The sequence below is a fragment of the Echiichthys vipera genome, assembly GCF_963691815.1.
Source record: "Echiichthys vipera genome assembly, chromosome: 2".
NCBI lineage: Eukaryota > Metazoa > Chordata > Actinopteri > Perciformes > Trachinidae > Echiichthys > Echiichthys vipera.
Window position 1 is genome coordinate 24,803,057 of NC_139827.1, and position 13,660 is coordinate 24,816,716.

General features: G+C 40.0%; 1 protein-coding gene across 1 annotated transcript; it reads left to right on the forward strand.

The window, feature by feature from the left end:
* Positions 1-325: 325 nt before the first annotated feature.
* Positions 326-13,410, forward strand: LOC310964725 (A-type potassium channel modulatory protein KCNIP2-like; the record flags this gene model as incomplete). The annotated part of the gene is made up of 9 exons (XM_083937981.1): positions 326-398; positions 7,968-8,070; positions 8,233-8,353; positions 8,503-8,572; positions 9,762-9,832; positions 10,344-10,451; positions 10,551-10,655; positions 12,616-12,678; positions 12,792-13,410. The coding sequence occupies 9 exons, from the start codon at positions 326-328 to the stop codon at positions 12,837-12,839; spliced, it is 762 nt and encodes a 253-aa protein (XP_083794107.1). The 3' UTR covers positions 12,840-13,410.
* Positions 13,411-13,660: the final 250 nt, after the last annotated feature.

The window sequence follows — 13,660 nt, forward strand, 5'->3', positions numbered from 1 at the left end:
GATTAATGCTGTAGATCAACATTACAGGCTACACGTGATTAAACCCACAGAAGCCTGAAAGTGAAGAGCGAACTGTGGATGTGAGCGCGCGCTGATGAGCGGGAGAAGAGTTTGGATAGAAGAGACACGAGCTTTGTGCACGGACTTTAACTGTTGTTGTTTTTTGTTACCCCCTCCCGTCCCTCTCATCTGAGTTTGCAGCTCAGACACGCACAGACCGATGCTTACAGAAAAGTGACATGCAAACAGGGATGAAGTCGTAGATGAGCGGCGGCTCCGACGCACGCACAGATCCTGCGGGTTTGGTAAGAACTGACAAACAAACATGAAATCCAGGAGTCAGGACCAGAGTTTGTCCGACTCCAGAGAGCTGGACAGATCTTACGACCCACTTACAGGTATCAGTCTTTCTCTTTTTTGTATACATGGGAAACTGAGCCATTGATTGATTGACTGCTGTTTGCTGACCTGGTTGATTTCCTGCGACTGCGCGCTCATGAAAGTTTACATTGGTTTTGTCAAAAGCAAAAAACTGCATACAGTAGGCGACTTAGGGTGATTTTTAATTAATTAATATTCACTCTGCCAAAACACAAAATAAGTAAGTAAGACACCACAGTTCTGTTGCATCATCTGTCACGATTGGTTCAGTGTGTGTGTGTGTGTGTGTGTGTGTGTGTGTGTGTGTGTGTGTGTGTGTGTGTGTGCGTGTGTTTGTGTGTGTGAATGTGACAATCAAAAAAGCTTCATTAGTATTATTTAAGATGAACTTTGCATCATTGCTTTAGCCTGCTAATAAAAATAAAATAATATGTACAAATATTCCTTAAAAAAACAGCCTCCTTGTTTCTACCATAGGTCATAAGGCAGGTCAGGTCGACAGGAAAATAATCACACAAGAAGCTCTGTGAAACATGTTTGGTGGTGGGTGGTTCTTTGTCAAAATAAAAGTATTGCATATGAAGCATCTCCACATGGCTGTAAGGAATGTATTTCTGCATCACATCAGTCACAGCTGAATGACTGAAGTATGTAAGTGGAGCAAAGGGATGGTCCAAAAATATAATAGGTGCAACTTTAATCTGAAAACACATAGCGCTTGTTCTTCATATTGACCTTTGATCATTTTACTGCTGACATGAATAATCGATTGATCGGTTTGAACTTCAATCCACTGACCGTTTTTAAGCTTAATAATTTCTGGTTCCAGCTTCTAACATCTAATTATGATTGACAGCTCTATATAACCGATGGATTGATAATAAGAATAATAATAAGTATCCCTAAATAACAAATTAATAGAATATTAACCGTGGTCGTTTTCATGAAATGCTCTAAAAATCCAGCGCAAATGACCAAATGCACTGTAGTGATCATTGATATATAATATTGGTAAGTGTTCTCACTCAAACGAAAAGAGGAAACAAAATCAAAAGCTTAACGTGCTCAGAAAAAATGTGAGAACAACTTCCTGTTTGACCACAAGTCGCAAAGATGAACATCAACAGTATCCTCCGGTGGTGAAAACATCGACATAGCAGATAAACACACTGATAAGACCTGAAGCAGGGAAGAGAGAGAACAGAGCAGGAACAACGTAAGAAAAGAGGAGTGTTGTCCGCATCTTGTCATCTAAAATGATACTCGTAAGTGTGTGTGTGTTTATGGTCTAATTAGATCAGTGAAGCTCCTCGTGAGTGTTTGCAAAGAGGAGTCTTTTTAGAGATCAGCAAGCATCTCAGTCTCCCTCTCTCTGTCTCTCGCACGCTTAGTGCTGTCTTTCTTGTGACAACTTCCCAAAATAGCCTTTTACTTCAAAAAATAAATGTATAAAAATAACTTGAGTGGTGCAGAGTTGTTTCCACTTACTTCTTTCTAAACCACTATATACTTAATATAGCAGAGATAGTATAAAGATGGAGATTCATTCAGGTATATGGCTAATGTGTGATATCCATTCAGCGGCAGGTTAACCAAACATTGAACAGGTGCATGAACACAGAGGCTTAAGGGGGCGTTCAGGACACACAAACAAGCCTCTTTATTAAAGAGCGAAGCCCAAGTGCCTCGTCTGTCAGATGAACACCCAACAGATGTGTTATATGTATTGATGAAGGAAGCAACAACAACTGTTTATAGAAAAAATGCATTTAAATCATTTATCAGGTGTGTTTTTGTGCAGCTGCTCTGCTGTGAAGCTGCTGAAAACCTCATGCAGTTTTCTTCTGACTGTGTTCATATATTATAGATACTGGATCTTTTTCAAGTCATCACTTTCTACACTACACGTCACATGTTACAGGGACTCTGAGGCGCAGCTGAACTATGATGTCATGTGCAAAGACCTGGCCGTTGGAATTATGTCTTCAGGTCGTCCGTCCGAAAAACATTTCATGGGCTATAACTCAGGAATCCCTTCACAAGTTATGGCAACATTTCACACACATGTGATTAAACGATAAAGCGATGACATTTTATATCCAAAAGGTCAAAGGTGAACTGTCCATTATTCAACACCATAACTCAGGAACAGAGGCGGAGACATTTGGTTTGATACTGAACTGGTGACACTAATCTTGAAACTGTGCTGATTGCTTAGCTCTTCTGTGCTGACGGATTGAAGATGTTTGTGAAGCATTCAGATTTTACCTTAATACTTTTTAATAAATCCCTTCAAAGTCTGCATTTCATGCAATATATTAGACTATAATAGTCTGGACAGTTTGGATGTGAAATGCAACTTCACTGGTTGGCGGAGGCATACACATGAAGGTGGTTATTCTAGTTTTGAAAATCAGTAGCTCAACATTTTGGAAAATAAGCTTCTTTCTTGCCGAGACTTAAGCTACGTTCACATCAAAAGCTACAAAATGGCCAAGTGTGGCTGGCTACCTTGTCGCTGAGAAAGCATAGCCTCAGCTAACTTAGCTAAATAACACAGCAAAACAGCAAGCAATTGTGCATTTAAAAAAAAAAACATATGATTGGTTGATGCTTCACTGCATCGGCTCAACTTTTATTTGTAGCCCATCACGCAGCAACATGTGTCTGGCATCAGTTTGTAGCTTCACGTCACTGGCTTTCATCATAACCGACTTGTAGCCTGCTGCTTTATCGTTCATAGTGTGAACACAGCATTGCATGTCACTTCTGCACAGTTAATACAACGCTACCATGAGCAGCCAGTTAGCTTAGCTTAGCATTAAGGACTGGAAATGGGGAATCAGCTAGCTACGCTTTGTTCAGTGGTAAAAAACAATCCACCTACCAGCCAAACTAGGCTAAGCTAAGAAAACTGTGGTTGCTGGTTATCTCTTCATATTTACTGTACAGACATGAGAGTGGTATCAATATTTTCATCTTCATCTTGTCAAGAAACTATTGCTTCAAAGGAGCAGTGTGTAGGATATTTTCTTAGTATTTAGCTGTCAGGTTGCAGATAGCAACCAACGGAGTACCCTCCGCTCACCAATTTGGGGTTTCAGCACTGAATCTCATGGCTTGGTTAATGGACTTTACAAGCTAATAATATCTTTAATGTTGTGAGGGACAGTGCCCACTTTTAACTATTGTAGAACTATGTCTAGTAAACTTGCATATATCACTGAATAGGCTGTTTTTTCTCTCTCTCTCTTTCTCTCTCTCTCTCTCTCTCTCTCTCTCTCTCTCTCTCTCTCTCTCTCTCTCTCTCTCTCTCTCTCTCTCTCTCTCTCTCTCTCTCTCTCTCTCTCTCTCTCTCTGTGTGCGTGAACGTGTGCGTGTGCGTGTGTGTTAACACAGACAAGTGATAACACTTTCATGGATTTTTATTCATGACATTTTTGTAGCATGCTCAAAGGTTTCCCCCCTGATGCATCAAAAACTGTCAACACTTACAACATGAGCGTTGTATTTATAGAACATATTACACAGCGGATTTCAACAAAAAGCACCTCAGAAACCAAATACATGTCATGTCGTAGGTGCCAAATCAGACTGATGAAGAGTGTATTAAGAGCAATGTTGTGTAACAAATAATCAAAGCTGGTGCTACGTAACCGATGGTGACATGTGCGTCCGTGTGAGGACACATGAGGGCAAATGAATTGATATAAACCTGTAACAATCACTTTGGAGCTCATGAGAATGAGTTTGGATGAGATGGACTTCTATAATCTGAACCATGTCCTTTCTGAGGATTATGGTAAGCACCGAGGTTGTTGCCCAGGGGACTTTATGGTACAAACAGTCATTGAATGTTGCATGACCCTACTGAAGCTGCCAAGACCTCTCAAGGAGACACGCAATGCTACTTTGAAAGAGGAGTTTAGGGTCATGATAAGATGAATGTCGCCAGTTTATACTCTTTTTGTCTTCTTTTTTTCTTGTTTTAACCAATTATTTCTAATCATTAACTATTGCTTTTACGTTCCTTTCTTCACTCCTCCCCTTGCTAACACATGCTTGTTCTTTCTTTTAAGCTCATAGTCAGGAAGGAAAATAACTCTTTTGGGGAAATAAAGGCCCATAAAGGACACTGAAGTGTGAGTTTCTCTCTGGATTTCTGAAAGTTTTAGAAAAAATTAGTCTGAAAATGATGGACTAATGAAAGCATGGACTTATTAGTAGTTTTTTATTTTTCTAAGAAAACCAAGAACAATTGTTTATACATGCAGCTGCCACTTTGGGAGGCTTTAATCCTTCCACTGTGATTAATTTTGTCTCTTTTTTTTATAGCCAGAAACTTGCCTGATTGAAAGCCCATTCATTAGGCCCTCTTTAGAAGTTTGAGAAGGCTCCTACAGTATGTCTGCTATAAGACTTTACAAAGTCAACAACCAACTTTTAATTATTTTATAAGTATATAACTTGTTGTAAAGATGTACGAGGATAATTAAGGGCTGCTCTTCCAAGCCTTGCAGCCCTGCATGGAATGATTTTCTTTTGTTTCCACCAAGTGTGTGGATAAAAGAGTCAAAATGTGTTGATAACAGCAGGGAGGGAAGAGTGTATTGATCTGTCTTAAGGGCTGTATTCGTTAAAATTGATTCATAAGATCAAAGTCACCCAGAGGGTCTCTAGAAGTGAGAAAAGGCTGCTGGATGGTGTTATCAATCGAACCCTGAGACATTCAGTGATCAGTGAAAAGGTTACATACTGTAATACTGTATGTTGCATCTCCTCATATTGTAATACTGTGAACAAATTATTTGATTTTGGTTTATAGTGATTGGCATTACATTCTGTCCAGCTCTTACATAACAGCTGGAATAAGGCTTCAGCTCAGCTAGACATCGATAAGCTGTGTTGCCTCTCTAAGAACGACTTCCTGCCCTGTTTTTGTTGAATAACTCGGTCGAATCAGCTGCTCTTAGAAAGCATTTCAAAAACCTAGAATATATATATATATATATATATATATATATATATATATATATATATATATGCCATCCTGTGTGTGTGTGTGTGTGTGTGTGTGCAAGGCCTTGTTAAGCTTTGTTTGTTTTTCCACAGTTGTGCAGCTGCTGTATTTCATAGTTTGATTGACATATCCTACATAAAGGCCGGTAGGAACTGGTTTGTTCCTACAGAAGGATATCATATTAATAATTTATGCTTATTTACAGAAGATGTATGCACGCCGTTGGCAGATTAGAATACATTTTTTCCAGTGATATTTTTGAGTGCATATGCCCTTGAGCAAAACATCGAGTCCTGTGTTGCTGCAGTGCAGCTGTTGTTCCAGACATTTCTACGGGGGGAAAAGTATGAGTTTAACTATATGTTGCCACCTGTCCTCCTCCTCCTGCTGCTGCTGCTAATACTGATGTATGACTGTAATTGAATCAGTATGTAGGGTGAATTCAGGTAATCTGGGACTTTTTTTGTTGCAATTTTGATTTCTGTGACATCACATCAACACATCAGACTTTTCTGAAACCCCTAAGATGTTTTCTAACCATACCAGAGGAAAGAGTGTAGACGTCATACCAAGAGGAGACATGCCACAAAAAAAAACCCAAACCAACAAACAAATCACTTTGTAATCTGGGACACTTTAAAATCTGAGATCACCTTAATTTATGTATATATATATATATATATATATATATATATATATATGTGTGTGTGTGTAAGGAAAATTGTCTTCTGGCATTACATTCAAATAACTTGCCTACTTTACATTCCTGATGACCATTTCCCAAACAGATCAGAGTTTCTTATAGTTTGAAAATAACACATATTGTAAGTTTGAGTATTGAGTTTTAAACACTGTTTACATATTTATAGGAACATTCGAGCTTTAAGACATGTGCACCTATCTCAACTTTGACCTGCGAGACGTTTCCGTGCATCTTATTTAACTTGCATGACAGTCTTACAGATATTACTCCTTCTTCTTCCCCCATATCTGTATTTCTATCACAGCTGGGTTTCTTTGATTCATGGGCTACACTGTTAGAAAATCCACAGGATTTCTCTCTGGATAGCAGTGTGGAGTGGAGGTGTAGCATCAATTCTACTACATCAAACAGGTTGCTCCACTTTGGGTTTTTTAGTCTCCAGTGCTCATGGTCGCTCCCTGTCTGTATATTTGTTGATCCTTTCTCTGACTTTGAGGCCTTCAACAGCTGAGTGTGATGACTGTAGTTCAACACTGCCCTCTAGTTGCAGGAAGGACACGTGAAGGTCTGGAGATGCAAAATCAGCAGTTTGGTTAGCTTGTGTCAGCATAGCTGCTGCTGTCCAGCACCTCACGTCTACTGTGTCTTAGTGTCCTTGGGTCAATATAAAGTTTCTATGACTGACTTTGAGAGACTAAGAGATGCCGTGAGCAACCAAAAGCAAGTGAGACATTTTAACAGAACACAAAGAGAATTCAGGAGCAGGCAAAGCTTTGGAAGGATGAAGACAGATGAAGGGGAAGTTTTACAGTGTGTCGACCTTGTTGATGATGATTGTCATCCTTTGGATCAGGATTACTGATGGATTCACATGCAGCTTTGGAGCAAGTTTTCAGCTGGCAACATTAGAGAGAACGACTGGCCTCAAAAAGTGAGGAAGGACAACAGACAGATATGAGAAGACAGCAGAGAAGCTCAAAGTCATGGAGAGTGTGCGTGTATTGATAATTGAGCCCTGATGTGTTCCCGCTGAATATGATGTGTGATACTCAGTCAGCATCACCGATATTCAGTTTTATGGTTGTTGAAATGTAGCTGTTTGCTTGTGTTTGCTTATGTTTGCTTTAGTGTTGTAGGTGCATTGCAGGGAGAACACATTATCCTTGTAGCTTTGAACCATCATTCTTAACCAGTACTAGCCTGTTAACATTAAGCACTTTTGCTCTAACATCCCATATTGTAAAAAGTAACATTTACATGTCTTATTTTTATTATAAAGCAAGTCATGGTGTTAAATAAATACTTTGAAAGTATCAAGACGCTCAATCCACAGAGAAATGCACACACCCTGTCTTAAACGAGCCGTCAGGACTTCTGTACAGTTGTGATGTCACAACTATACGTTAGGTAGAAAGTGTAAACTAATTTGTATCTGTATGACCTTGGCAGGTCAAAACAAACAACCAGCACAATAGCGAACAATGCAAAAGTTATACAAACAAGACACATTCATACATTGTACATTTTAAGACACCCTCTAAATAAAGGCTTAAACATAATATATCTGTAAACAAAGAATGATGTGGGACATTTCAACAGCACTCTATACGACCTCTGTGTCTCAGACTTCAGTCATGCACTCGGCCCTCACATGCTTGATGCTCTCCAAACAGCTTTGATCCCTTGGGTCACACTGGTTCAAAGCCAGGTCAGCAAACTCATTTGTGCGCGCTAAGTTGCATGGAAAAGTGATCCAAAGTATTTTGAGTGTAGTTTGGCCAGCGGTTTATCCATCTGACACGGTGTTCCCAATGTAGGCCACTCTATCTGCCTCTAATCTCTGCTGTGATTGGTTGTTTCCAGGTAATCCTCCATCCAAACCCAATAAAAAGACCATAAAGCAGCGCTTCCTCAAACTTCTCCCCTGCTGTCGCTCTGGCTCCAGCTCTTCAATTACTCAAAGCAAGTCAAGACACACAGTTCACTTGCCTCACATTCCCCCGTCATGTGAATTGAATAAAACACTGATACTTTTGTTCCCTTTCTCCTCTTTTCCATGGACGAGGGGTTTCATTTACACTCAGGTACATCACAGGGAGTAACTCTCTCCATCCCTGCGTGCAGGTAGCATAACTGACGAAGCTGAACTGTTGACAGTGCGTTACCGACCGGAGGGGCTCGACCTTCTTGTACAGCAGACCAGCTTCAGCAAGAAAGAGCTGCAGGTCCTCTACCGGGGATTCAAAAACGTCAGTCAAAGAGTCCTGTGACTGATTTCTGCACTGCCTTTTAATATGAATGTGCAGTGTCTATACATTTATTTAATATTCATATGAATGAGGAAGCCTGTGTGTTTTTCACTGACATACTGCATGTTTGTGCTTTCTCATTTCTGCAGGAGTGTCCCAATGGGGTGGTGGATGAAGAGACTTTTAAAAGCATCTACTCCCAGTTCTTCCCCCATGGAGGTCAGTCAGAACTGCCTCATTCAGCTCATATTTTTAATCTTCATAATAAAGGTCCCATGAGTGATATTTCCATGTCTTTTTTAAATATAAATAGATTGAGGTGCTATATGCTGGTAATGTATCAAAAGTCAACAGGTAAAAGTCTTTTTGGGCCCCATGGCATCACATGACGGTCATGGAAGTTGTATTTCCACTATTTGGCCACTATGTCAAATTGGCTTAATGCACAGTGCACTTCTTGGGGAGCCTGCATTGCAATGATGGAGCAGAGACGCCGAGAGAGCAGATGCAGAAGACCCAGAAACACTGACCAATCAGAGCTGGGCTTAAAGACGCATGCGTTAAAATGGAGTGTGTCAGACAGAGGGTGAATACAAGTATATTCGGACAGACAGGATGAGAAAAATAATGTTTTCTGAACATTTAAAGCATGTAAACATGTTCTAGTAGAAAACCCAAAATATGAGTATTGCAAAATATGGGACCTTTAATTAATTTTTCCCAAAATTCAACCTTCTCTAGTTTAAGCTGTGCTCATCATGTGCATTCGTCTCTGCTTAGACTGAAAATAGGAACGTCAAGCAGCGACAGTTAAAGGGACGGCTACGGCCTTCGAGAAATATTCCAATGCATTCTTGACGTTGTAGCCCAACTGTGTACTACGGGAGAACGACGTACTGTCCACAACGCCAAACTGCTCTGGAAAGCCGTAGCCGTCCCTTCAACTGTTGCTGCTTAAAGTCCCCAATCTATGTCTAAGTCAAATAAGGGAAAAATAACATTGGGCTTGTAAAATAATCAGCTATTCAGAAAGAAATCCTGTATATTATTGTCAACCTGTGAAAAACATCAACCTCAAATTCACAAGTTTATTAATAGTTGTAGGAAATTTAAAAAAGTAGGGTCAAAATGTATTATTCTTCTCTGATTGGTCAGTGTGTATGTCCCGGCAATTACTGTAACTTCACTGTAGCAGCACTTTCTACATATATATATATATAGTATAGTTGTGACATCACAACTGTACAGAAGTCCTGACGGCTCGTTTAAAGACACAGTTTCTGAATACAGGCTGTGTGTATTTCTCTGTGGATTGAGGGTTTTGATACAGTTTGACAAGCTCAAAACCTAACTGACTCTTATGTGAGTCAAGGATTCGAATGGTCACTTTATTTTCTCTTTCCCCCAGATTCAAATATGTATGCACATTTCCTGTTTGAAGCTTTTGACACAAACAACAATGGATCGGTCAACTTTGAGGTGACTTTTCCATCCCTTCATTCTCTGCTGTCCAGCCAAATGTTTGTTTCTTCCTAAATTTTCTCCTGTGTTTTCCTTCTTTCTGCTCTGTAGTGGCGACTCAAAGTGACACTTTTACTCTGTTGACTTATCGTAAAGGACTTATTAGTTGTTGTTTTTTGCTACTCCAGATACACTACCAAATGTCTTTAGAGGTAAAAGTATTTCTACGATATTTAATTTATTAGAAAACGGGAACATGAGATACTTTGTTACACAAAGTTGAATTTAAAACGTCTCCTTCTAAAAACACTTCATTTCGTAACTCATTTACTGTCTTGATCTTATATAAAATCACAACTTACAGAGATAGAAAAGTCTAATCTTAATAAGCTTTTAGTTTGTACCACATATCATTCAGCTGAATAGTCCTTGTCCTTCTTTACTTCCTCTTTCCTTTTGACTCACTCCTTCTGATGTCACGGTCACATGTGATTTGCATCACGGCTCGCTTTTCTTTTTCTTGTTGTAGGACTTTGTTGTCAGTCTGTCCGTCATCTTAAGAGGCTCTATCACCGATAAACTGAACTGGGCCTTTAATCTGTACGATCTCAACAAAGACGGCTGCATCACCAAAGAGGTACTTATCTCAGTCTTGTGTGATGTCAGCGGCTCTTGGCGGTGCCTGATCTGTTCCTTATCTTTCCATCTCTCTTTCTTTCCCTTTCTGTCTGTCCAGGAGATGACTTCCATCATGCACTCCATCTATGACATGATGGGGAAGTATACCTACCCTTGCATGAGGGATAATGCCCCCAAGGAACATGTTGACAACTTTTTCCAGGTAAAACACACAAATGATCAAACCACTACACTCCACGTCTCCCACTAACACTAAATTAATTATTTGTTCAAAACAACAACATGGTCCCTGCGTTTTTGACCTGATTTCCTTTTGTTCTACTTGAAATCTGTTTTAACTTTAAATTTAAGATTTGAATCTATTTAATTGTCTTTTAAGTTACTATCTATCAAACAGTGATGTGACCCACTAATCAAAAGTACCTCTACCTGCCTGTTTGCTGAGTATTACAATAACCGCGTCTGTGGGGACATTCTGGGGCTAGATGTAAATAAGCCGCCATGTTACTAACAGTACTCACTAACAGTCATGCTGCGTTTACTTGTAATCCGAAATCGAGAACCTCAACTTCTGAGTCAGGCTTGTAGTAAGGGCACAAGTCTAATAGAAACATTTGTTTGTTTGGATTTAAGAGGGAAACAATAGGGGACAGACCGGAAGTAGAGAGGTCAATGTGTTTCAATAAAGTTCACAAAAGAAAAAAAAAGTCAACAACACAAATAGTGACCATAAATGTGATAAGATGGAGGCTCTGAAAGAACAGGCTCGCCTAGAGTTATATCTTACTGCCAAAGAGGCCGCTAGAAACAACGTATCTCAATTCTTATGGAGTACAACTTTAAATTGTGCTTTTACATTTTTGTTTGTATCACTCACTCTCATCGCTCACTCATCTTCACCCGCTTATCTGGGGTCGGGTCGCGGGGGCAGCAGCTCTAGCAGAGGACACTAAACTTCCCTTTCTCGGGCCACATTAACCAGCTCTAACTGGGGGATCCCGAGGCCTTTCCAGGCCAGTGTGGAGATATAATCTCTGCACCTGGTCCTGGGTCTTCCCTGAGGCCTCCTCCCAGCTGGACGTGCCTGGAACACCTGCTAGGGAGGCGCCCAGGGGGCATCCTTACTAGATGCCCGAACCACCTCAACTGGCTCCTTTCAACGCGAGGTGTAGCAGCTCTACTCCATGTTGCTCACACCAAACCAAAATAACACCAAACCTCTGCAGTAACATGATAAGAGTCCTTACACATAAAACGAAGCACCAACAATGTAGTTAGCGAACCCGGAATTTATTAAAAAGAGTGTTTTGAAAGACTTACCAACTGGCCCTGGTACCAGCTCCTCTCGTAGTAAAGTCCATTCAAGTCGATTACCAATCGCAATCCAAAAGGAAGGAGCCCATTGATGATTTATTCCAGCAAAACACATGCTGGTTTGTGGCAGTTTGGTGAAACGTAAGTTAACAATAGATGTAAAAGGTTATCAGGGGCCAGTTGGTAAGTCTTTCAAAACACTTTTTTAATAAACTCTTCAAGATTCAAGATTCAAGATTGAAGAAGCTTTATTTATCCCGAGGGAAATTATTTTGCAACAGTTTCAATACAAAGGCGGAAAAGGATCAGAGTAACAATAAGCATAAACATAAATCAAATCAAAATAAAACTAACGTCAGATAAATCAAGCAATGAACCAAGTGTGACAGAGTGCAAAAGACATCGTGGTTAAGCGTAGGTATATACAATATACAACAATACGCACTGTTCAGTTTAGCAGCAGATTGAAATGAAATAAGAACAAACTAGAAGTGAGAAGGAGCGATAAGTTATAAGTGTTAAAAATGTTAAAAATGTAGCAGCATGTCGTACAGAACTAAGTGACAGTATGGCACAGTGGAGTGTAGCAGCATTTCATACTTAAGTAAGTTACAGTAAACCACAGACTGTAGGCTTCATTCGACCTGTTTCAACTCCATCCACGCTCCACCTCATTAGCCATTTTTGGATTAGCTTGGCATTGGATGGTGCAGGCATGGCCAAGAGGTCTACAGAAACATGTGGGTGACATACGTCCAAATTTAATACAGTCTATGGTGTCAACACAAAGAACACTCCCCATTTAAGTTACCTTGAAACAACTGCGCCTATGTTTTGCATTTTCCTAGAAAATGGACAAGAACAATGACGGAGTGGTCACCATCGAGGAGTTCTTGGAGACCTGCCAAAAGGTCGTCTACATCAAATGTTTTCAACCATTTCAAAAACATTTATTGATGAAAAAATAATTTCCATCTCCAAAATCCTCAGTATTTTAACTGTGTCCCTTTGTTTGTTTATCCAGGATGAAAGCATCATGCAGTCCATGCACATGTTTGACAGTGTGATCTAAAGCTTGACATACAATTTTCCCTTCTGTCTGGAGCTCATCTACGGTTCTTCTGCCCCCGACCAGAATGGAGGGTGCTTCTGCGTCCTAAACAGAGCTGGGCAGGGTGCAAACGGCTGTCCTAAGGATATTAACCCCCAAACCACCTTATATTGTTATTATTGTAGTGTATAAGAAGGCATCAAAAGGTGGATTTTGGTGTTTTAAGATCTTGAATCACGATCGAATGATGTGTGCAGATCGATTTGAACGAACATATTTAATGCTGCAGAAAAGCAGCTCAATAATAAGCGCTGATGAACAGGTGCATTAGGTGACTGTCGTGGCCTCTTCGCTCATACAGATGATGACTATTAACTTATCATATTTCCTCTATTGCATGAAAGAATGTGCAAACATATGGAACAAATTGAACAAAATATAGAGCATCACTCACTGTCTATACTCACAGTTAGAGGGCATCAAAGGGTGGCTCTAATGAAGGGGTGAAATCAAGCATTAACCTGAAAGTAACATACCATCACATCTGTCCTCTGTGTTCTTGTGGAGATCACCACTCACATTTAATTGTAATACTGTTGATTGTGTCTGCATGACGTGTCTCTTTTGACTGGCCATTAAAATGTTTAATTAAAGTGTTGATATATTTTCTGTAGGGATGTGGTAACAATGACGATGAAGTTGAATAAAACTGCACCGTTGCTATGCAATAAATCATTATTTTGTTATTGACGCTCTTTGATATCACATCCACTAGCGCCACAGCCCTTTCTCAACTTCTTTTCGTCGCCGATTTTCCAGCTACAGGTCCAAAAGTAATCTTT